Source organism: Festucalex cinctus, chromosome 5 (genome assembly GCF_051991245.1).
Source record: "Festucalex cinctus isolate MCC-2025b chromosome 5, RoL_Fcin_1.0, whole genome shotgun sequence".
Taxonomy (NCBI): domain Eukaryota; kingdom Metazoa; phylum Chordata; class Actinopteri; order Syngnathiformes; family Syngnathidae; genus Festucalex; species Festucalex cinctus.
The window spans coordinates 29615045-29639119 of record NC_135415.1 but is presented as its reverse complement, the minus strand read 5'-3'; the positions used below and the strand labels follow the sequence as shown (position 1 = coordinate 29639119).

The 24075-nt window shown below is 41.3% G+C and overlaps 1 protein-coding gene across 10 annotated transcripts in view; it reads left to right on the top strand.

Annotated features, from left to right (window-relative positions):
• Window positions 1-24075, top strand: part of fbrsl1 (fibrosin-like 1) — a 302303-nt gene that overhangs the window by 92310 nt on the left and 185918 nt on the right. For all 10 annotated transcript variants that reach the window (XM_077521257.1, XM_077521256.1, XM_077521252.1 and 7 more), the window contains one exon: window positions 5863-6078. In XM_077521257.1, coding sequence (XP_077377383.1) covers window positions 6031-6078 — 48 coding nt within the window. In that variant the 5' untranslated portion in view covers window positions 5863-6030. The remainder of the gene's footprint in view (window positions 1-5862; window positions 6079-24075) is intronic.

Genomic DNA, 24075 nt, shown 5'->3' with positions numbered 1-24075 from the left:
CTCAATTACTTACAATTTTAAATAGATTTGTGAAAACTGATGAAAATTAGCTCTCTTCTAATGCTAATTGCTGCAAAACGGAAACAGATAGAAACATACTTTTTTTTTTTTTCCTGATGAAAGACTAATCTTTCTTTTGATAGGTTCCATGCTTTTATAGCAATTGAACACAATATTCTGTGGGCCTTGCAAAATCGGTCATAATTCAGTAAAACAGCCGGGGAGCGAACGGGATTGCGAAATGTGAAAATGGCGGCGAGCGAATTAGTTAAATATCAAAAATATAAAAACTCCACAAATATTAAATTCCAAAGTAAATTTTGGAGAGGAAGTAACTGGTCAAATTATTTAGTTTATGAACCATCTAAAAATATCATAATCTTGGGGAAAAAATAAATCATCTCCAACTATGTGGTAAAAGCCACTGGAAAAAAAAGTGGAAAAAAAAAAGTCGACCTGCATAAGATCAAGTTTTGCCGACTGTTTTTTTGCTCATGCAAACCGTGAGTAAAATCAGGCTGTTAGTCTGTGCCTATCTTCTTCAGTAATTATTGACATCCCTGTGGAATGAGTTATCAGATGGTTCTATTGCCAGCCTTGACTGCAGGGAGATCACTTTCCTCTTGACACCCTTCACATATTTCTCTCTCGATCTTCTGCCTGCTGAAATGGCTCCATTCCAAGGCCTTTGGCAATACCTGTCTCTTTTTTTTTTCCCCCCTTTTCTCTCTCTCATGCCCTGTTTTCTACTGTACCTGTTAAACACAGGATGAGAGTGCACTCGGCAGGGTGCAATTATACTGCGAGCATTGTTACATCCTGAGCTAAACGCAGCACACTGCTCACTTGTGTTGCTACGTGGAGCTAATTGCATTGCTCTCGCCCTCTGCTTGATGACTTGCCAGAGTCATCGTTTTCCCGTTTGACCTCGAGTTTTTCAAAAAGCACTCCGGTCAAGGATCTCCTCCGGTGAGATGAGATTTGATAGGATGTCAACTGTGTTCTTCTCCCTGTTTGTGTTTTGTGAATACAGGATTATGGCTAAATATGACAAAAAAAGTTTAAATCATACAAGAGATCTGATATTAACACAGTTTGAAACCTGACAACTGCAAATAGCTTTGCTAAGGACAGGGCAGTAATGATATATTTGGGACTGATTGTTTTTTTTTAATCGGAATGTACGTTTAGTCTCCATCAGGGGGGATAAGTGTTGCCAAGGCAACACTTCCTCTCCCTGGAGAGGAAGTGGGCATGTGGAGAAAGCGGTGGAAATGACACCAGACTGTATTTTGGGCTGCAGTGTGTGGGCTGAGCGGCAAGCGGGGGGGCCTTTCGTGACAGTCAGTGGCAGGTTCACGGGACATATTGGTCACATCGTTTTTCCACTCACAACAGTCTGTGTCGGAGGGTGTCGGCGTAAAAACTGCAGGAAAATCAGATTTATTTTGATTCAATCGGATCTTTTTTTTCTATTTTTTTATTTTATTGCAATGCCACAAAACAATCATTGTGAACACCGGGAGCTGTACAATATTTTTACTTTACCCTATTCCTACCGTACTACGAAAAAAACAAACAAACGATCAAACAAAAAACATGGCCGCAAGCAACCAAGCTGACCGCAAAGTAAGATGCAGACCAAGAATGAGACAAAAAAAACAAACAAACTCCTGACCACTACTAACTGCTCAAGTATAGCAACACACTGTGGTGCTCGGATTAATACCAGGCATTTGCTTTCTTCTCCCTGTTCTCCCATAATGCACATAAGTACGTAGAACTACGCAGAGGCCCTGAACTGTAAAGTGAAACGAACGGGAAAATACAACACATCGAAGAGGAGAAGGTGAAAAGGATGCAGTTCATTTAATCTGCTCGCGAACATTGATCACAGTAGAAACGTGTGCGTTCTCTTGTTCACACGCTGATAAGCCTTTTGACACACAATGTGGTCTTTTCTTTTCTTTTTTTCTCTCCCTCTCTCACCGGTGTAACCCACTGATTACGCGCTTTGAGCGGTACGGGGACGAGGGGTAATGAGCGTCTTAATCAAAGGGTTGTTTGATGCACCTGACAACAGCATCGGCTTCATGGTAGCGCAATGCTTGCTTCGCTCTCTCCGTGTGCTTGGTTTGCTCGCCCGGGACTGCATGATAAAAATCAATCGTGTCTAAATCATGACAAGTCCCCGAGCTGCTGTAACGTGTACACAATCGGTCTGACGAGCGAGCAATAAATCTTATGTACTTACTCGTCGGATATCAAAAGTGGCAGCGGCGATGGAACGCTAAAGTCGGTTGCGTTTTCTTTGGTATTAAATCGTCTAAAACTGTGATGTGCTGAAGTGTATCCCGTGGGATGCTGCTGCTGTGTTTGACACTGTGTTGTGTCACAGTGGGGATTTCTCTGAAAATAAAAGCCCTCTCTCTCATATGACGAGAAACAACAAACAATGTGCCTCGTGTCATCATTGAATTGCACAAGGATGCTGCTGTGGCTTTTCATTGCAGATATAATGCTATCATTTTGTTGGCTACTCAAACTTCACTAGCCGGCTTCAATCTGAATGGCAAAACATAATTGACAAGTTTTTTAAGCAGATATTGTCATGGCGAGGGTCATGCAAGGGTAATGTTTGGGTCATGACTTTGTGGTCAAGTGTATGTTTTGAACTGGTGAAATGCTATGTGATGTCAAGTATCTTTTAGCTCTTTATTAGGGATGTAACAATAAGGGCAATATCGTGGTATTAAAACTGCCACAATATCGTCGTCGTCATGTTCACAATATTTAAAAGGAACGCATCTGTTAAAGTCAGCTTGATTTCCATTTGTGCAGTTCTAGCACCCTCTAGTGGCTCGCAATATATTGCTGAATCGATTTTTTTTTTATTAACACCCCTAGTATATATGCTTATTGGAAATTGGACCTTACAGTTCTTTGTGTCAAGCTCGTGGCAGTGGTTCATGATACACATTCACCGGCCATTATAGTAGATACGCATGCCCAATCGAAAATAAATTGCTGTATCAAAACATCTGCCTTTACAGCGATAATAATTTGCTGATAACTGATTGTGTTGGAACTGTATAAATTGAACAATAAGCGGTATTATTGTAGTCTTTACCCTATTTGGCAAAATAAGAGTGGCAAACTCGGTATTGCAATTTTACACCACGGAAAACACAGCAATAACAGCTTGACACATGACAGCCTCTTAGATGAAGCTATTAGATCAATCAGTGCTGATTCAGGGGGTGAGTTTGAGGGAATGGGCGACGGAAAACTCTTGTGTAAGACGCCCGACTGTTACAAATAGTGTTTGAATTCCAGTAAACAAACAGCAGTTCCAAGCAGGCCGTGACTGAAGCGTGAAAGGAATGATTAGTTGGGGGAAATGGCTTGGTCACAGTGTAAGTGTTAGTGAGTGTATTTTCAGTGAGTGTGTAAAAAGCAGACGTTCGGTTCATATCATAAGCTCATTATATCAGCGCCATAAAGTGATTATGGCTCCAGTAAAGCATTGTTCTGCTGCTGACATGATTAAAAATGACTTGAGAGAGATAATGATTACGGTTGCTTCTCCGCTCGAGTGTTTGCTTGCTTTCTTCAAGCAAATACTATCTTCGTACTGTTTGCAGTTTTGGCGTTTCAGTTGTCAACATGCTGATTTCTGTTTGCGTTGTCTTTATTGAAAGTTCCAAAATGTGAATTTTCTTTACTATAGTTCAGTGCTTCTCAAATAGTGGGGCGGGCCCCCCCAGGGGGGCGCGCGTTTGACCTCGGGGAACATGTTTTTTTTTTTTTTTTTTTACTGTCCTAGAATAAAGTGCAATTGCACCTCCACTACATTAGGGGGCAGTGGCGCTCTCATTGGCAGGGTGTGCGCAGGGAGCATTCGCTCGGTGGTGTAGGGGTTTTGTTTGCACTGAGCATGCGCGCTTTGCACACAGCATAAAAAAAAAAATCAGTACAAATTATTTTATATTTTTGTTTTGCAGGTTAGTTATTGTTTTTAATATCCTGAGTTAATGTTGGTGATCAGTTTGAATGCATTATTATTTATTGATTTTATGTCATTTTATTTTTCCGTATCATATGGTTTGTCATGGTCAGTCAAAAAAAATGTTTATAGTTTAATTAAGGATTTTATTTTATTTTTGAATTTCAGATGCACTTTAAATCTTTTTTGTTACAGTTAATAAAGCTATTCTTTGCTGTAAGTTGGTCCATATTTATTTCTTTTTTTATTCTCTTATATGTTAATAAGGATACAGTGTTATGCAGAGGTGTGCTTATAACAATTTCATAGACAAATGATACTATTTATAGTCGTGTGGGGGGGGGGGATGTTTTCTTCTTACTAGGGGGGGCATGACAGAAAATAATTGAGAAGCACTGCTTTAGTTGAAGCGCCCTCATCTACAAAGTATTATTGTCATTATTCCGGTTTGTGTTTCCGTTTGACACATTGAATGAATATAATCGCTTGATGAAGTAAATATCAACACATGGTTATGGGAGACACATTTTTAGAAACAAGTGTGCAATATTCTACCTTTTGCCAACATCATTACAATGATGTTCAGTAGTGATGTGTTGGTCACGAAGGAATCGAGTCTGTTGAACGGCTCTTCAACGTGAACGATGAGAATCGAGTCTTTATCGAGAGCCGTAAAGTGTTGTACACTACACATTTATATTTTCTTATGTTCTAAGAGAATAAAACTTCATTGAATGTTATTTTTTTTAGACTATTCCATGGCAGGGCGGCACGGTAGTCGAGTGGTTAGCACGTCCGCTTCCCAGTTCTGAGGTCTCCGGTTCGAGTCCAGGCTCGGACCTTCCTGGGTGGAGTTTGCATGTTCTCCCCGTGCCCGCGTGGGTCTTCTCCGGGTACTCCGGTCTCCTCCCACATTCCAAAGACATGCATGGCAGGTTAATTGGGCGCTCCGAATTGTCCCTAGGTGTGCGTGTGAGTGTGGATGGTTGTTTGTCTCTGTGTGCCCTGCGATTGGCTGGCAACCAGTCCAGGGTGTCCCCCGCCTACTGCCCAGAGCCAGCTGAGATAGGCGCCAGCAGCCCCCGCGACCCTTGTGAGGAATAAGCGGTTAAGAAAATGGATGGATGGATGGATGGATATTCCATGGCATTTTTTGAAAATGCTAAAAACAAACAAACAAACAAAAAACCCCATAAAAGAGCCAGTCTTTTGAACGGCTCTTTTACATGAACGGCTCCCCAGAAAGAGCCGAAAGTCCCATCACTAATATTCAGTGGTAGAGAGTAGTGATAGACCGATATGGTTTTTTCAAGGCCGATACCAATACAGATTATTTGTAGTCAAGTCGGCCGATAACCGATATTTCAAGCCGATATTCATTTGCAGTAAAATGGGGAGGGGGTGGGGGGAATTCTTTCAAACTATATATAATTTCTCACTGAGTAACAAATTCATGTGAATGTAGCTCATTTGGGGTTTTTGTTAGGGTTCGTAAAAACGTTTCAAAAAGATTTTCGCGGTGAAAAATTGTGTGAATATGTTCCAAATGTGTTTACGACAAATAAAAACTGACTGCGAACATCTTACAAATCCTGATGAAAACCCCAAATTCGCTACGTTCGCAAGTATCCCCTGCTCAGTGAGCTTTATCGGCCTTCAGATTCAAAACATGGCCGATGCCGATATTTGTCAAAATGCCAAATATGCCGGGGACGATTATCGGTCTATCCCTAGTAGAGAGTTCTCTGTCCAGTTTGAACCATCAAAAGCATGTCTATCCGACTGATACGTTTTGGAAAATTCACGATTTTGTTATTGTATCAATAACTACAAATGTGCTCTCCGTCTTTCTGCAGAAGAAAACGGGGCTTCTGAAAACACGGGAGAAGGAGCGGTGGCAGGAGAAAAGGCTTGCGAAACGGCCAAAGACGGAAGATGAGGAGGAGGAAGAGGAGAATGTTCAGCCGATTGCCGATCCACTGGAGAACGGATTCTTTCATCACGCGCAGCGAGAGCAGGAGAGGATGAACGAGAGGCTGCTGAAAAAAACATACTCCAAGAAGAACAAAATGGTCAGTTGTCCCCTTCTTCATCTCTTTAAAGTGGGCAACTGCGTTGGCTTGACAGTTCTGCAGTACTTGAGTTGCAACAGGGAATGTATTTTTTATTTGAACTGTGAACCCTTTCAGACTGAGTTAATCCTCCTAATAAGTCTCTTCGGCTGATGTTCTATCCCACCTTGCACAGCTTTGTCCTTTACCAAATTTAGTGACTTTTAATTGGGTCATTGATTCTCAGACTTATCAGTTCTTGAAAGTCCTGTTAGTTCTCATAATATTAAAATCAATTCAGAATATTGCATCACAATGCATCTAAAGATGGATCGTCCCTCCCACCACTGCCGGCTGTTGACGTGTGTTTGTTTATGCCGAAAGGGCCTGCCATTATCCTCAGTTTTTAAGCACGACATTGGGCCCCCACCGCCTCTGTTCCTGTGAGATAGCCTGTCAATGTGTGAACAACTTGTTTAACTGGACGGATGTTTTTGTGTTCCTTTCTGAGGCCGTCATCCACCGTGGCACTATTGAGGAAGGGAAATATAGCAGGAAAAAAACGCCAACTAAATAATGAGTCTTATGTAGCCTCTGGGCATCTTAATCGGATGAAAATATCTCATATATTTCCGGAGGAAGTTAACATGACTGCAAATTAGTTTGGCTGTGATATTTAGTTTGTACTAAGCAATTATATATCTAGCTGACACAACTGTGGATCTCTGGAAGTTCAAATACTCTGCAGTTACTAAAGCACATCTACATTTCAAATCACATAACTTGATGATACAGTATGCAGTTGTTGCCATAAATGAGACGTGAATAGATGCAGTGGTAATGTTTTATGGTTGCCGTGAAAGAGATGCTTGCAGGATACTCAGCATCATGCCTTTGACCTTCAATGCGCTTCAAGGGAGCTATGAATAACGCATAACGCTGACCCGCACAAGCGACAAACACACTCACTCACTTGGACACGGCACTGTTGTCCATTAGTGCTATGCTACACACACACGCATGCACACACACGCACACACGCTGCCCCCCCACTTACAATGTCACGTATGAAAACCCTCCAGACACTCCACTCTATTATTCCGAGCCTCCCTCGGGCAAATCTCTCACTGCAAGTTCAGCTTGTGGACAAGACGGGAGAGCCGGGATGAATGAATGTTTTTGTTCATTTCACTGTTAGATCAAGTGAACCTGCACCACAAGTCGTCTTCACTTAAGTGGTAACTATTTCACAGCTACCGTATTTTCACGACTATAAGGCGCACCTAAAAGCCTTCAATTTTTTCAAAAACTGACCATGCGCCTTATAATCCAGTGCGCCTTGTATATGGATCAATATTGAGCCGCAACAGGTCTCGCTGTCAAGACGCTATATCAGCACGATCGGTGACGCTCATGCGCAGAAGATCCCGCCATCTTGGATCGCTAGCTAATACTAACTAATACTTTACCTCAGAGAAAATAATAAAACAGCTGTTGATTCATTTTGGGAGTGAATGGAGTTGTCAGAAATCTGGTTTGTAATCTATTCATAAAGTTCGACTGACCTATCTGACTTTTGTTGACATTCCCTTTAGTGCAGCACCATCTAATGGATGCATAACGTAACCCCAGCCTCTACTGTAGCACCTTATAGATGGAAAAAGTTTGAAAATATGTAATTCATTGATGCCTTATAGTGCGGAAAATACGGTGTATATAGAATTATTATTTCTTTTTTTATAAAATCAGAGTATATACTGTCGATAAAATAACGCTGTACTGTATAATAAAACAGTGGAAATGTTTTCTTCATGAAGATGTTGAGTAATTATTGATTTTCTGAGGAATATGCTTTCTTACCGAGTATGCATTTGTAACAATTATTCAACATACTTTTACAAAGTTAATATTGTCTTCTTTTATTGATACCTTCAGAGCAATAATTAATGTAACAATGTTTATTTATTAGTATGTATTGCATGGACAGAATGAGACCAGAATTTCTCATCTTTTTTTTTTTTTTTTTAATAGTTTGGTTGGTGTTACTGTTTATGCTCAGGTACTATTACAATTAGAGCTTGGACTACCACCAAAGGTCCGTGGTTGAGTAGAGGAAGAAATAGTAGTTATGAAAACTAATCTGCTACATATGTTAGTTTGCTGGAAAGTGTCAGTAGACTTGTACATGTGGGACCCAAGTGCACGGAAGCAAATGAAGTCATGAAATGCAAGAGGTGATGCAGTCTTCACTCAAAAACGGTTTCATTTCAAAATAACACAAAAAAAAGGGGGGCAAACAAAGTACTTCAATGAATACTGAATAAACAAAATGCCAAAATAACAGGGAACAAAATTGCTGAAAAAGACGACATGACTTGGATGGAAACAGGAAACATACACACATGGAACTTGATATGAACCGACGAAAAATGAACTCTGAATGAGCTCTTTGTGTTTTAACACTCACAGGCAAATGCATCTGAATTTCAAATGAAAAATTCTTTCAGACTCTGATAAGCAATAACACATTTTTTGATTCAGTCTCTCCATGTCGCCTAGTACCAAACGGCCTGAGGTCCTCATAAAGGAACTAAAACGATATCCAGTGATGCGCCCGTTATTAGATCACCTGCAAATATGACCTCCTTGATTTAATTATGGGCTTGAAAGGCTTGTAAGTGCTAACCTCGTAAAGGAGGCCCGAACTCCTGGAGCAAAAGTAGTGAACTGCAATTTAACTAAGAGCATTATTAGATGACACGATAATAGAGAGCACTGCGGTGCTGTCTGGAGGCACGTGACATGTGTTGCAGCCGAGGCCGTGCTGAAGAGAAAGCATGACTTACAATTGATTTGCAGATTGTATGACAATTTTTTATCAGGATCAACTTAAATCCCACTTTTAACCGTACAGTCTAATTTGGAGCTAGGAGACTCATTGGAAAGGACTTGAGCTTTGGAACTGGAGGGTCATAGTTAAAATCCCGCTGCAGACGGTTGTAAAAATGGTAGCTAGTTGCTGGAGAAGTGTTGGTTTGCTTCCTGATAGTCAAGAAAACTAAACTTTGACAATATGGCATGCATGGCAAAAATATTGGGACAATTTGGGAGTCTTCCTGGTGTTTGAATAAGAGTCTGTTCATGTCATTCATTGATAGGTATCATATAAAAATAGTTTGAAACTGCTAAAATCAGCTCCTCCATTTTGCTGGACAGCACACTGTTGTTCGATGAGATCTAAAGCCCAATTCACACTGACTGCGGAACGGATGCGGTGCGTTCTCTGTACGGCGGCCGTACGGACGCCGCAAGGATAGAACGCATTCAAGTCTACGTGTCAATTCACACCCGCTGCGGTGCGGAACGACTGCGGTGATGCGGAAGGTTTCCGCAAGCGTTCTATTTCTTCCGGACGCCGCATGCGGAATTTCGTGAAGCTGAAGAAATTGCACGAGCCGGACAGGAAATCGGGTGTCTCGCATTAAGGTAAATACGGTATATTTCAAAATAAAACCGTTTGCGAATTTGATTTTTTTTTTTGGAGGGGGGGAAGGAAGCTAGCTAGCTACATAGCATGAGTCGAACATTTTTATACGAAAAATGAGCCCAGAATAAATGACCGTATTTTCCGCACTATAATGTGCACCGCATTATAAGGCGCACCTTCAATGAATGACATATTTTAAAACTTTTTCCATATATAAGGCACTACAGTAAAGGCTGGGGTTACGTTATGCATCCATTAGATGGTGCTGCGCTAAAGGGAATGTCAACAAAACAGGTCAGTCAAACTTTATGAATAGATTACAAACCAGCTTTCTGACAACTCCATTCACTCCCAAAATGAATAAACAGCTGTTTTATTATTTTCTCTCAGGTAAAGTATTAGTATTAGCTAGCGATCCAAGATGGCGGGATTTTTCGCGGATGCGCGTCGCCGATCGTGCAGGGTCACCGACTAGCGTCTTGACAGCGAGACCTGTTGCGGATCAATATTGATCTATAAATAAGGCGCACTGGATTATAAGGCGCATGGTCAGCTTTTGAAAAAATTGAAGGCTTTTAGGTGCGCCTTATAGTGCGGAAAATACGGTAAACATAATAATGAAGCTAGACCATGTCTCATGTTCCTGCTGTGTTTTTTCAGGTGAATACGAGCTGTGCAAGACTCTTGGTCCGCGCATACATACAGAGTCACCGATAACTAGTCATAATCATTGAGATATAGCAACGTTACCTCAGAGCAAAAAGCTCAAGGGATGAATAGGCTCGGGAACGTTAAATTAGCAGAAATCCGTGCTCGTGCTCGGTAGAGAGCACACAATGCTGTGAGACAGGATCCTTGATGAACACATTAGCAATATTATATTTATTGTAATTTTCAATCCTACATTAACATGAGGTGCATATTTTTCTGTGCGGTTATAAAACATTGCCCTCAGGGGGATGACGTTGGCCATAATATATGTGTCGAGACATTATTTCTCTGCGCTTGGCTGGCAGGCTCCGTGTGATTACTTTCGTTATTTACCTAATTTATTAAAAGTGAAACCTCCCGGGCCACATTATATCCCAGTTTTGTATCCGCTGCAAAAATATGTAGCTATAGCAACAGCTATATTGCCCCTAGTAGACATTTAATAAGAGCAGACAGCGGGGAGAGACACTTCATTAAAAAGCAAGCTTCATGATTTACATGCTGATTGCGGTTGCAACACAGAATTGTGCGCTTTGTGTAACGTTAAGTAAAACAGGTGTCTACAAGCTGCAGTTCAGACGAGGTTAGGTTTTTATTCCGAGGAGCTTTTTTATCAAACACATTCATAACTATTAGTGCACTACAAATAAAGACAAGAGATTACAAACGTTTACACTGTGAGTGGACAACAGCGTCAATTTCACAGAGAATGTCTTCAAATAATACTTTCCAAAATGTCACTTTATACTCTTGTAACTGTCATATATTTTCCAGCCCACTCAGTTTTACTTGGAAAATGTGGTAATAGACAAACAAATGAGGTTAGCCAGACAAAGTTGTGAGAAAAAAAAAAAAAGAGGGAGTGTTGAAATTATTCTCGAAGGAGTTTGATGGCGTTGAGGTCAGAACACTTTTTTTTTGTTTTGCCGCACCAAATTCATGCAACCAAATATTACTTTGGGGCAGTCATACTGGAGAATATATTTTATTTTTTTATAATTGACTTTCATATCGAGCAGTTAATTGAAATTAAATAATTAAGGAATTAGATGAATTTGCCCGCCAAAATAGGAAACTTCTTCCACACAAACTACATAAAAAACATACCTTTTCAAATGAGATTCGTTAAATTTGTTGTAAAGTGACATTATTATTGTCATTTAATATTAAACATTTTCATATAAATAGAGCAAAATTCATGAGTGGGGGAAAAAAAAAAAAAAAGATCTAGCGTTAGCGAGTAAGTGTTGGTTTTCTATATAGAGCGTATTGCAGACATTCATGAGTGACCTGATGGTCCGCTGCTGGAACCAGCGAGCATTGTGGTCTTGTATGTAAGGCAAGGCAAGTTTATTTGTATAGCACATTTCATACACAAGGCAACTCAATGTGCTTTACACAAGGAAAGACAACACAATAAGCATCAAGAAACAGTAGTTAACATTCAGAGGAAGATATATAAATGAAAATAGGTTACAAAATTTACTAAAAAAAACATATAATAACATTCTTAAAACATTATTCAACAAACTTTAACACATTTAACATAAGGAAGTTTAAAATAATAAAAAACACTTAATTAAAGCTGTTTAAAAGTCCCTCATCAAAGGTATCTGAAAAAAGCAAAGTTTTTAACCTAGATTTAAAAGCATTTACACTCGGGGCTGACTTCACTTCTGTTGGTAGCCTATTTCAACTGTGTGCAGCATAATAGCTAAATGCAGCTTCACCATGTTTGCTTCGAACTCTGGGTTCCACTAGTTGGCCCACGTGTGTATGTACAGTATGTTATGCTATTCTGCATGAATTTGTTCTCAGTGACTATAGATTATTGCCATTTTTTGTTTTTATTACTAAAAAAAATATCAATGACGTCAACGTCAAGGGGGAATAGTTGATGTCGCCCTGACTTGCATCACAGCTGTCGAGTTGAAAATATGACATAAGACATGCAACTTCCACTACATGTCAACTGTATTCATTGATTCATTCATTCATTCATTCATTCATTCATGCAAATAGAAAGGCATTGACATTTGGAATGATAGCAGACATTAGAAATGTTTCTTGATATTAGACAATGTTACGTATGGTGCAATGTTACAAAATATGAGGTAAGAGTTTGCTGTTTTTTACAGTAAATGGGCGGAAGCCCTCTTTTTAGTGACAAGAAAGCCCCCTCTAGTCGTGAGATGTATGTTTTAGAGGTTTTGTGTGGTTTGATGACGGAGGGAGCAGATTGCACGCTGACGCGCCGTTTCACACTTCCCGTGTGGATCTGATTTGGTCGGGGCTGATTCTCTCCTTGTTAGAACTGTAGCAATATGTTTAAGGTAATTAGCACTTCAATTATCAACTTTTTAATTCCTTTCCACTTGGCTAGACAAAATGTGCTTTTTGCATGTGTGTGTGCAACATTTGCGTTGCTTGTTCCTCAGTCGTTTGCTGACAGTCGTGTGTGTGGTTATTTAAACATATTCGGTTCCTATGTGCCTGTTCCTTTTCTGTCTGTGGTGCAATTATCACGTAATACGCAGTGTCGTACCATGTTAAGTGTCATCTTTGTCACTTCAGCCCATTTGACTCTCACAGTAATGGGATCCGCTGTGGCCCCTGCCCTTGTTTTCATAGCCGTGCGCCTTTGAGGGCCGTTGCAACTGGCAAAACTGGACATGAACTACTCAGATGGATTAAACGGGATTAGTGGTGTCACACAGACAGATGTGACTATTCTTTGTGCAAATCAAATTTGCTGTGGTGCAATACTGACCCCTACTGTTCATAAACCGCACGCCACATATAACAGCGTGTTGCTGAGTTGTGCCGCTTATCCATGTTGCCATGTTGCCTGATATCATCCATTGGGGGTCACTGTTCCCATTCGGGAAAAAAATGGTGGATAAATTACCAGCCACTATTTTCCCCCCACCTCCTCTGCCATTTTAGCTTTCTCACTCTGCCTGCCTGCCTGCCTGGATTTGCAATATCGAGCCCAGGAGGGGTGTGTCTTTTGCAGGTCCCATCAACATGTTTCCTGCAGCGTCTTGTAATGGAGGCTTAATGTGGCCAGAGCCAAACATATTGCTATGAAATATCAGCTTCAGAGATAATGAAATCCCGCCGGAATATGTAACTCTTGTGCGGGTGGGTAGACGTCGTTGCCATCACTTACCAGCACGTTTAAATTATGAAGCAGTACTGCTACACAAGGTCAAATATCTCCATGTGTTAAGCACACTAATTAATAATAAGCTATCAGGAAGATGGATTTGTAGAGGTTTTATTGAAAGGGAAAGTCAACCCAAAACATTTTTTTTTGACAATGTTCTATGCAGCCCCACTGATCTGGTTAATATTGCATTAGTGGAATAGAGTTAAGCAGCAAAATCCAGCCATTTTTATCCATCTCAAGGGGGCGGCCATTTTGCCACTTGCTGTCAACTGAATGACGTCAATGATCCTCAGGTCTCAGGTAACAGCCAATCACAGCTCAACCTCACAATACAGGTGCGCTGTGATTGGTCTGAACCCTTTAGAAACTGTGATGTCCTCTTCAGTTGACAGCAAGTTGGCAAAATGGCCGCCCCCTGAGATAGATAAAATTGGCTGGATTTTGCTTTATAACGTATTCCACAAAGGTAATATTAATCAGAATGTCATGTTTAGACTAGTGAGGTGACATATAACATAAAATTGTCGAATGTTTAAGGCTGACTTTCACTTGAACTCTTTTCCTGCCACACCTTATTAAAAAAAACAACCCCCAATGCCAGCGGATTTCAAACATTTTAACTCATTTTTTTCGATGCAAATAGAATATTGTGTTCTTTTGCTACATATACAACATGGGTACCACATGAAAGATCGCATTCCATTCTTTCATTAGAAAAAAAGTGTTTCTACCTTATTCCATTCTTTAGTAATCACCATTTGAAAATAGGTAATTTGAGTGACATTGAGTGAAAATTGAAAAGAAAAGATACATTTTCTCCACAACAGTGACTTTGATACTAATAATTTTTGCTCCATCAAATTAGTTTTAATGTTACAAAGGCTTTGATCATTCACATCAGCGTTGAAAACGTTCTGTTTCATCAGATTGCATGTTTCATTGCAATTTGCAGCTCTAGTTAGGGCCCGAGCAGCTACCGCTGCGAAGTTAAATAACCTTCAGTTGAGTTGAGTAATTCCATACACTGGCAGCCCATTGAAAAGTTACAATGCTGCCATCTTCTGGCCATAGTTAGTGGGTGTTTTTGATTTCACAACTCATTGACCCGGCTGCGCTGCACTTGGACGTTGCACTGACCACTGATGTATTCCAAAAAAAAAAAAAAGTAGTTGACGTCACTTAACGTTTATGGTGGCATACATCAAGATTTTACTAAACGTTATTAAACGTTGTTGGCGGTCAAAGAGTTAAAGAGTAAGTTTTTGTTCACTCACAAGCTTTCGATGTACACCATTATACAATATAACGTCACTTTTATCATTTATGATTTGGGGGGGATGGTTTTTGCTACGTTCCACCACTTTTTAATGGCAATTCACACAGTAGCAATTGCAGCAAGAGCTATAATTGTGTTTTCATGTAGTATAGATCCTGCCATTAGGCCCCTGGGTCTGTCTGCAGGCAGTTATACGGTGACAGCTGACAAGGGGGTGTGGCTCCTTAGAGGAAGAAGTGGCGTGTATATACGGAGTGAGGGGGGGGACCACACGCACAAAAGCCACAATTACTTCCTGGAAGGTCCCGAGAGCTCAGTTGGAGTGTGTATGTAAAATGATGTGGGAGAGACCATTTGTAAAACAAAGAGAGAGAAGGGGGGGGGATAAGAATGATTGCTTTTGCACAATAGCGCATGTATAGCCTGAGGCGGGCGGGGGTCGGCGTGTGGGGCTGGCTTGACGTGGCAGACGTGGTTTTGACATACCCCCTGGCAATCCCTAAAGTGCCGGACCAGATGGAGGTGTGGTTCTTGCGGTTGACCCCGTTGAGGGAAGCGGGTTAGGGTTTGTCCTTTGAGCCCTGAAAGGGGGAAGCGATTCCCAAAGGAGTTGGCCTCTCAACACATATGAGCCTGAAACTCACAGTGGCTTCCAGATGAAGTCACGCGGTTAATGTGTTGTTATCAGCATGCGCACGTCTGCGTGTTATTGCGAGGTGAGCTTATACACTTACTCAATGAAACCCAATTTTGATATAAACTTCATCATCACCCACGAGGCATTTTTTTAATATACCGTATAATCAAAAATAGCACCATGTCCCTTCCATCAGAACGTAATTGCAGGGTAACCAGGTGATTGGACTCACAGGTCAAGAAAAGACATTAGCATAATTTACACAGATCTACTGGAAAGATAGTTTAGTAGAGGTAAAATGAGCAATAAGAATATACTGTGAGGTCAAAAATAAACTAGTTGGTTCTAATGTAATGCAGTGCTGGACACTTCACCTTAAATGCCCGTGATGATCTCTGCAGAAGAATCTTTGCCAGCAGACACGAAACCTTTGACCTCCGACACCTCAGAGGAGTACTGCCATCTACAAAATATTCAATAGTAACAAAATATTTATCTTGAAACATGAGTGTGCTGTCTGCATGTTGTCTGTGATTGCACTGCACATGTTTTAGGGCTCTTAACCTAACATTCTAAATAATTCCCATGATATATGGACTTTGGGTCTATTTACACAATGCTGACCTTTTTTTTTTGTCTTTGCAGTTTTAAAACATTTGTTGTACATCCAAAAATGATGTCAAAAATACAGACAATGAAATATGACTGCAAAGAAAAATAGAAGAATGCATATTCTTTTTGTCGTCTCTGTTTTGTCTCTGTGTTTATGTAAAATCCAAAAATATTTACGTCTTTCGGCTGTAATGTATACAGCTCCTTGTATTTTCAACACTGGTGTAAAATGAAATTTTAATGTATAATTTCAATAGTGAAAGGAGCAACATTAACACAACAAAAACATGACCAGTCTATAACACTAGCTTGTTTCGACTAAAGTTCACCCCCCAATGTATCAGTTCCACTTCCAAACATCATAAGATATGTCTCTCACTGTACTTGCGCTGGATAGTAAATGGTAAATGGCACTTCATTTATATAGCGCTTTTCCCCCTTACAAGGCCCTCAAAGCGCTTTAAATTTTTGACTACCAATTCACCTACTGATGACGCAGCATCAGGAGCAATTGAGGGTTCAGTATCTTGCTCAAGAATACTTCGACGTGGTCACAATGGCATGGAATCAAACCCACAATCTCTAGGTTGGGAAATGACCACCATAACCACAGTAGTGATGTGTCAGTCACAAACGAATCTTTTGAACGGCTCTTCAACGAGAACGATGGGAACAGAGTCTCTCGAGAGGCGTTCACTGGCATTGCCATTTAAAAAAAAAAAAGCTAAAACAAACAAAAAAAACATTAAAGAGCCAGTCTTTTGGCTCTTTTACGTGAACGGCTCCCGAATGAACGGCTCCCCTTGAAAGAGCCAAAAGTCCCATCACTTGGCCATAGGCTGAGACTTTTGAAGTCGCGGGGCCGCCATCTTGGTACTCCCAAGAAACATATATCGGCATTTGGCTGCAAAACGACTGCACAAATCCTCTTTTGGGACGGAAAATATGCAGAAAATTTTTCGTCAACAAAATTATCACTGCTTCGGTAAATTTGCTGCCATTAACCCAACCTCACCAGCTTGATGCGTCTTCAACCTGATCCACGCAAATGAATCAGATGGCACCTCATATACTTGATACATCTTATTATGATGCTTTCCACTCACTGGTCAATGGTGGAAAAAGTATTGCGGTATGTTTGCTTAAGATGACACCACTTGAGCATGTTCATGCGATGAACCAAAAAGAATTCACATGTAACAGGCTTGTCTCAAGTCTTTCTTTTATATTTGTCAGCTACAATCATACACATAACACACAGTACAGGCACGTTGTTCATATTTCCTTTCCACTCACTCTCAGATGCAGTGAGCCTTGCAGAGCCGCGTACACTTGGTTGCACTGTTCATCTTGTGTGTCTGTGCCCTTCAGACCTGACAGCAGGGCATTAAATATTAGTGACGTTTTACAGTGGGGTTTGTAACACGGTTATTCCAGTCAGTGGGCTTGTCTTCCCAGTGTCTGCACCCATGTGGGGGCTATGGTTTCACAGCAGTGGAGCCAGTGGAGCTTCAGGGGGTCTGCTTGCAGTCATGTAGTAGTAAACACACAAACACGTACAATGTTGAATTGGAAGCATTGGTGGGCACATAAACACATACAGGACCTGCTGCAAGGTCGGAATGTATACGCATTTTGTACATTTTTAACTCCAGGCGCTTCATATGTATTAACGTGATTATAATTATACTGTATAAATTTGATAACATTCCCTCGCGGAACTAATGACTGATTAGTAGTTTGTTCCGTCGTACCGGACTTCCGTGTTTCTCAAAAGGGCCTCCCCAGTGTTGCTCCAACCACTCCTGACAGAATTGATCGGGCGTAATTGGAGGGAGTCAGAGCTCAGGCATGTGGCAGTAAATAAATGTGCCTAGTGTTAATTGCAGATTTTACTATGTCAGTGTGTGGCAGTCTGAGGAGTAGCAAAACACTTAGCCACCGGCTGACAATAGAAGATTAATTAGATGCCTCCAATGAGCATAATTATACTGATTGTTGTGCGAGATAAAGGAAAGGTTTTATGTGCGCTGTTAGCAGCCTGACTGCTGAGAATGTTCCTCTTCTTCCCTTGCAGTGATGGTTAGTCCCTGTGAGGCGTCGCCCCCTGTATACAATTAATGCTCCTTATTCCTCTCTTAACTATAAGAGAGTTGCAACCTCACAAACAATCACAAACAAGCATTGGATTGCAGATTTATGCAATATTTTTTTTTATACATTGTCCATTCTGTGTGAACAGCCTGTTCTAGTCTGAGGTAATTCATTTAACAGGTACAAATCATTTGGGGAACCACGAGATTGTCCATCTTTGCCAGAATCATCATCAAACCGCAGCAGTCAAAAGTGTTGGAGCTCCTTCGCCGTTCTACAAACTCACTGGCGATCTGACAGAAATATCTTGGATGGTATCCAACCAGAGAAGAGGCCCTCATAGATTACTTCAAAAGAGGAGAGGGGAGAGAGAAACAACAATAGGATTCATGAGTATTGGTCAACCACAAACGGCTGTGTGGTAGTTGCTACGATTCATATGACATCTGATGAGAAAATGATAAAGCATCAAATAAAGGAATCTAATAAAATGTCAGCTATTTAGTTCCACTCGCATTCAGAACACAATTCGACAATGTTGAATTTCCTTTGAAAAGGTGGTGATGGAAGAAGTGGTTTGCAGTCAAGGACTACCACTCATTCAAAGGTTTCATCGATTCGCAAGTGCTCAAATGCTTACGATAAAATAAAATGGTAAATAGTAAACCACAAATATATTATCCATAAGCCCCGAGGGCCAGACTGGGAACAGTCACCCTTAACGTCCATGATTGCCTTAGAGATAGACAGGCCCCGAGTTGTAGTTGCAGTCTTTCATTCACAGATAATGTGAAGATAATACAAAATAATAATACCTGCACCTCACATGCCTATTGTGTTGGCGTTATGAAAACGGCTTTGAAATATACAGGAGGTCCTCGAGCTACAAACAATGACTGATGTCCATAAATTTCCCGAGTATTCGTAAAATGTCATAACCACACCACATCATACCGTACAGTACTGTAGTTCCCCTTTCTTCCGCAAATCACGACATACGCACATTTGCAGCATTCTTCCATGGTGAGAAGAGGAAGACTACTCAGTCAGTTTTTCCAGCCGCACCTGAACCGTGCACTCTGAGGATTCCACAGATGATAAGAAATCTCTGTCGAAGATCTCTCTGTTGACATAATCATCTGACATCAGACATCTGACATAGTCCCCCCCATGGAACTCATAGTTGAGGAGTGTGTTTGGGATGGGTAGTTTTTTGTTTGGTGGACTTCCTTTCTGGTTTTTTACGAAGTGACGTGGTCACAATGGCATGGGATCAAACCCACAACCTCTGGGTTGGAAGACGACCACCATACCACTGATCCACACCGCCCCCAATCTAGCTATCTACCTATCAATCTAGCTAGCTAGCTAGTTAGCTAGCAAGCAGATATCTACAGTATCTTGTTGCCCTGGCCTGATTATAGGCCTTCGTCAGTGTTTCCATGTCCAAAAATGTCTTAAAATTAAACATTCAATAAGTGGATAAACATATTCCTAGCAATATCCACTTCGACCTCTCTGTTCAAGTGAAAAATGTGCTTGTCCTCACTTAAAAACAATGTCTGACATCTTCAAAGAACCTTTTGCTCGTTCGCTGTTACCATGGACACCTGTCACGTCTCTGCCTATCTCAGAGTGTGAAAACAATGTTGGGTTTCTGACCTGAACCAAGAGACTTAAAAAGTCAGCAACCCTTCCCGCCTGATAAGCAGGCAGCCTGGGGGAGTTTGGCTGAGTGCCGAGGGTGCCGAGGGTTGAAGACCTTGACTCCTGCACCTGTGACGTGATGGAGAGATTTGGCCTTGCAGCAAAAAAAGAGACGGAGCCCTTTGCTCAAAGCCAAAAGTACCTCAGGGACACGTTTTGATGCATGATGGGTGGAATGAAATACAATAAAATGGGATCAACCGGAGCAGCAGTTATTGGTGAAGAGGAGGTGGTTGCTACAGCCCTCTGGCAACAGTCCACCAAAGGCTGCCTTCTGTCTTCGGCGTTTTACTGTATGGAATTCCCTGTGGTGCCTTGAGAGAAAACTGCCTGTTTTAAGCCGTTCCGAAATATAAGCTCATCGACATTATCTGTTTTAACTCAGTCGGGGATGAAATGGGGAAGTGACTCCCTTTTGAGGAGAGCTTACTGACCTTGGCAAGAAGTCTGAAATAACAGGGAAGCATTCATGACTCGTGTTTTTTTTTTATTTATTTTTTTTTTATTGTCTTTTGGTCATTGGTTTTGACTATATCTACATATCATAGCGAACATGCATGATATACTATAACTTTTTTTTTGTACATTCATCTACAGTTAGATCCAGACGTTTTTGGACAATGACAGATTTTTCCTTATTCACAAACAGAACAATTGATTTGTTCCCCAGTGATTGACTCAGTCCAAGACTTGTAAGAGTTGTTAATTTTGCAGAGATGTTCCACACATGTGATTGTCATTTTTACAAATTATTGTCCCTGATCTAAGGTGTTGAAAATTGCTTACTCTCTTTGAGCATACATGTCATTTTTTTGGGGCTCCGGAAGTGACAATTTTGGAGGTACAAGGTTTTGGCCGGACGCCAGTGATATGTCAGTTGATATTATCTTTAATTATGCCCATAATGTTGTCAAATTTTGCACCATGTTCTGTTGTATGACGGTGTTGAAGGCAGGAGAGAAATTCAGGAAGATTTGGCGGATGTAGGAGTTTTTGCTTTCGGGGGTTGTGGTGTAGACCAGTGATGACATGGCATCATCAGTGGAGCAGTTCTTCCTGTAAGCGTACTTGTGACGGTCCAGTGATGTCAATTTGGTTTTTGATATCTACCATGATGATCTTCTAAAAGCACTTCATGACATCGGAGTAATGGCTACTGACAGATAAGTGGTAGAAGAAAAAACAAACTGTCCAACACCTTAATCAAAGTTGTTGAGCTCATCGATTTGTCTCAAAGGTTTTACTTTGGCCAGCGGGTGGCCTCCTTCTGGTCCCACTGGGCTTTTGACTACTAAGGGTTGGCCAAGAAGTCATGGCCACAGATTAACTCTGCTATTTATGGCCCAAGCTCGTCTAACTGCAGCTCCAGAGATGGGAAATATTGTTCACTTAGCAGGATTACTGGGTGCTGTAATGCCCCAAAGGCCTGCTTTATGGCAAGCCATAAATGTTCCCGGGGAGAGGCAGCGAGAAGCGGATTGATTAGTGTGACGAAGAAAAGTCGATCCGTTACCCACGCCCCGCTAGGGAGCGATGTGATGGATGCATCTGGGATGTGGTGAGAGGCACTGAAAAGCAAGGGGAGGGTACTTTGCTCAGCACCATCCCACTTCTGGACACCCCCACAGTGACACAAGATGGAGTGCCATCATTGCTTGCAGGGCCGCAGGAGCTTGTCAGGCAGTCACGGAGCTATAGCCCCGCGATGCAGCGACCCTTCACTATTCCACTGGCAGACAAATGGAGAGACGGCCTTGCTACAAGCTTCCATTTGCGAAATTCCCCCTTGATACCTTGCATCCCTGGATATGAGTCATTTCAAAGCTAGAATCCAACGTTATACTCACCCACTTCAGGGCGACAATGTTCTGCAGCTGTACAACCGAAATTCTTATACTATTCACTTAGGGCCAGATTCGCCGGTTTACACAAATGTCCTTATTTGAAAAAACTGGACTTAACACTCACCTTGAAGTTGCCGCCATGGAGATAGCTGCCCCGACCTACCGGGCTGGATTTGGATGAGGATGCACTTCCCTGACATCTTCTTGCAGTGCTTCAACTTCCTAAATGGACTTTTGGACTATTGTAGATAATATTGGTTAGTATCACAGACCATGTCAATTGTTGCCCATTCGGCATCCATTGCAGCCTGGTCATCCTGGAAGTGGGATTACCACATCTATGTGGTTCCGAAGATCCGCCATGTTGTCATGACATTTGATCCACAGGATACCATTGAAAAGAGATACAATGCTGCATCTGCTGGCCATAGCTATTGGGTGTTTTTTTTGTTTTTTGTTTTCTTCTCAGATAGTTCAGAGAGAGACTAGTTGACGTCATTTAACGTTAATGGCGGTAATCGTTGGGATTTCTGTTCACGTCAATTAACGTTAATGGCAGGAAAAAAGTTAATATTTGATGAAAGTTGAAGAATTCAGATGCTGTGCTGGTAGTTTGGATTTGTTCATTTCGTATTATAACAAAAAAAAAAAGAAACAAATATTAAAGGATCTCCTGTGCCTATTTATTTTCTTATTTGTGTAAACAAGGAGCAGATTTACGGTTTAACATCGTCAATAAATTAACTTTTAGTGCTGAAGATCAACCAGCTCAGTTAACACGGCTTCCGTAAGACTTGAGGGCCAGAAGCAATAAATACTAAGAATAACGGCATGAAAGCTAAGTGGCGGGACATAATATAGCAGCTCTTTCCGGGATGTAGTGATTTCTTTTAACATGACGCTTGCTTAGACCTCTCACCTTATCCATCTGGCTCCCTGCTGTTCAGATCCTAATACAGTGGACCCCTTTCAGTAGCTTAAATGCTTTACAGCTGTATTGGCGGCACGTTTACACAGCTTTCTTTTAGTTGGAGGAAAAGTTTAACACAATATCACATAAAAGTGGGTTATTTATTCACATATTTGCACTCTTCCTAGCGGTTAAGAAAATGGGTGGATTTTATTGAGGTGTGGGGAATCCATAAGAGCTGCCCCTTTTTCGGATTAGTTGCACATTATGAAAGGCATAAGACATATTTATCATAATAGTTATTCTTTGTTTCTGATTCCATAAGTTGTGGTCCTCTTTTTGTCTGTAACTAACAGTCCAACATATTTTCATTTTATGTCACGCTTAAGTCCTGTTTCTTGTTTAACACGGTAAATCGTAGGCCTGCCACCCAGCTAAAGCTGATTACAAATGCTTATCTGATGCATGCAGATAAGTGTAGCAGTCATGCAAATAGGGCTGGAGTCAAGATAATATGGAGCCCATCCACCATCAAAAAGCCTTGCAGGGGGATAAGAGCTAGCATACGATCATAGCATTTAATGCGACAACCCATTATGGCAAGCTTACTGCTTTATTTCTCTTATGCGCCTAAAGCAAGATATTGGACGCATGTTAAAAATGTGGGCGCAGTTAGCTCAAGGTTTGAGGGCAGCGGTGTCCAAACTATGGCCCTCCATTTTCTGAACCGCTTGATCCTCACAAGGGTTGCACAGGGAGTGCTGGAGCCTATCCCAGCTGGCTTCGGGCAGTAGACCCAGAACTGGTTGCCAGCCAATCGCAGATTACCATCACCTGAATGACTGACTAAAAATCTACACACACATAGAAATAAAATGCAACTTTTAGCAAGTATACTTGTATTTCTATTAATTACGTAATATGTCAGCAAATTAGAACTGATGCGCAATTACGCAATTAGGTTAACAATTTTCCGTGACTAATATGAAGTCAATTATAGAGCAGCAGCGTGTGATCTATAGGCTTGGCTTGATTGTTGACACAGCCACAGCCCAAGTAAATGTCAAGCAGAATCAGACTTCCTCGTCTGCCGCTCCCGAGCTCGCTCCGCTGGTTCATTTCTCCATTGCTTTGTTATTGATTTCGGGCCAAATGTGGTTTCTGTAGATAGAGCCTCGCTTGGCAGGTGTGGAGAGCCGTGATTTGAATAAAAGACAACCGCAGTTCAAACGGCAAGAGAAAAAAGCCCCGGAGCAGATCAATCATAATCCCGCATCCGAGACACAAATGCCCAAACATATTGCAGTACAAAGACTTACGTGCCTGCTGCCATATTATAACGTCAGCAGAATAGACTCCATTTTGAAAGGCATTTACATTATGCTCCAGAATCATCTTTCTTCTACATTTAGGGTGTTTTCAGACCAGAAAAAGTCCTTTCGTCCGCTTGGTTGGTCCGGACCGAAAGCAGACTTTATTTTATTTTATTTTTTAGTTTGGTGCGGTTTACGGAGCCCCCAAGGTGACCTGGTAGAGAAAAGAAAAAAAACTTTGCGTTCCCTCGCAAA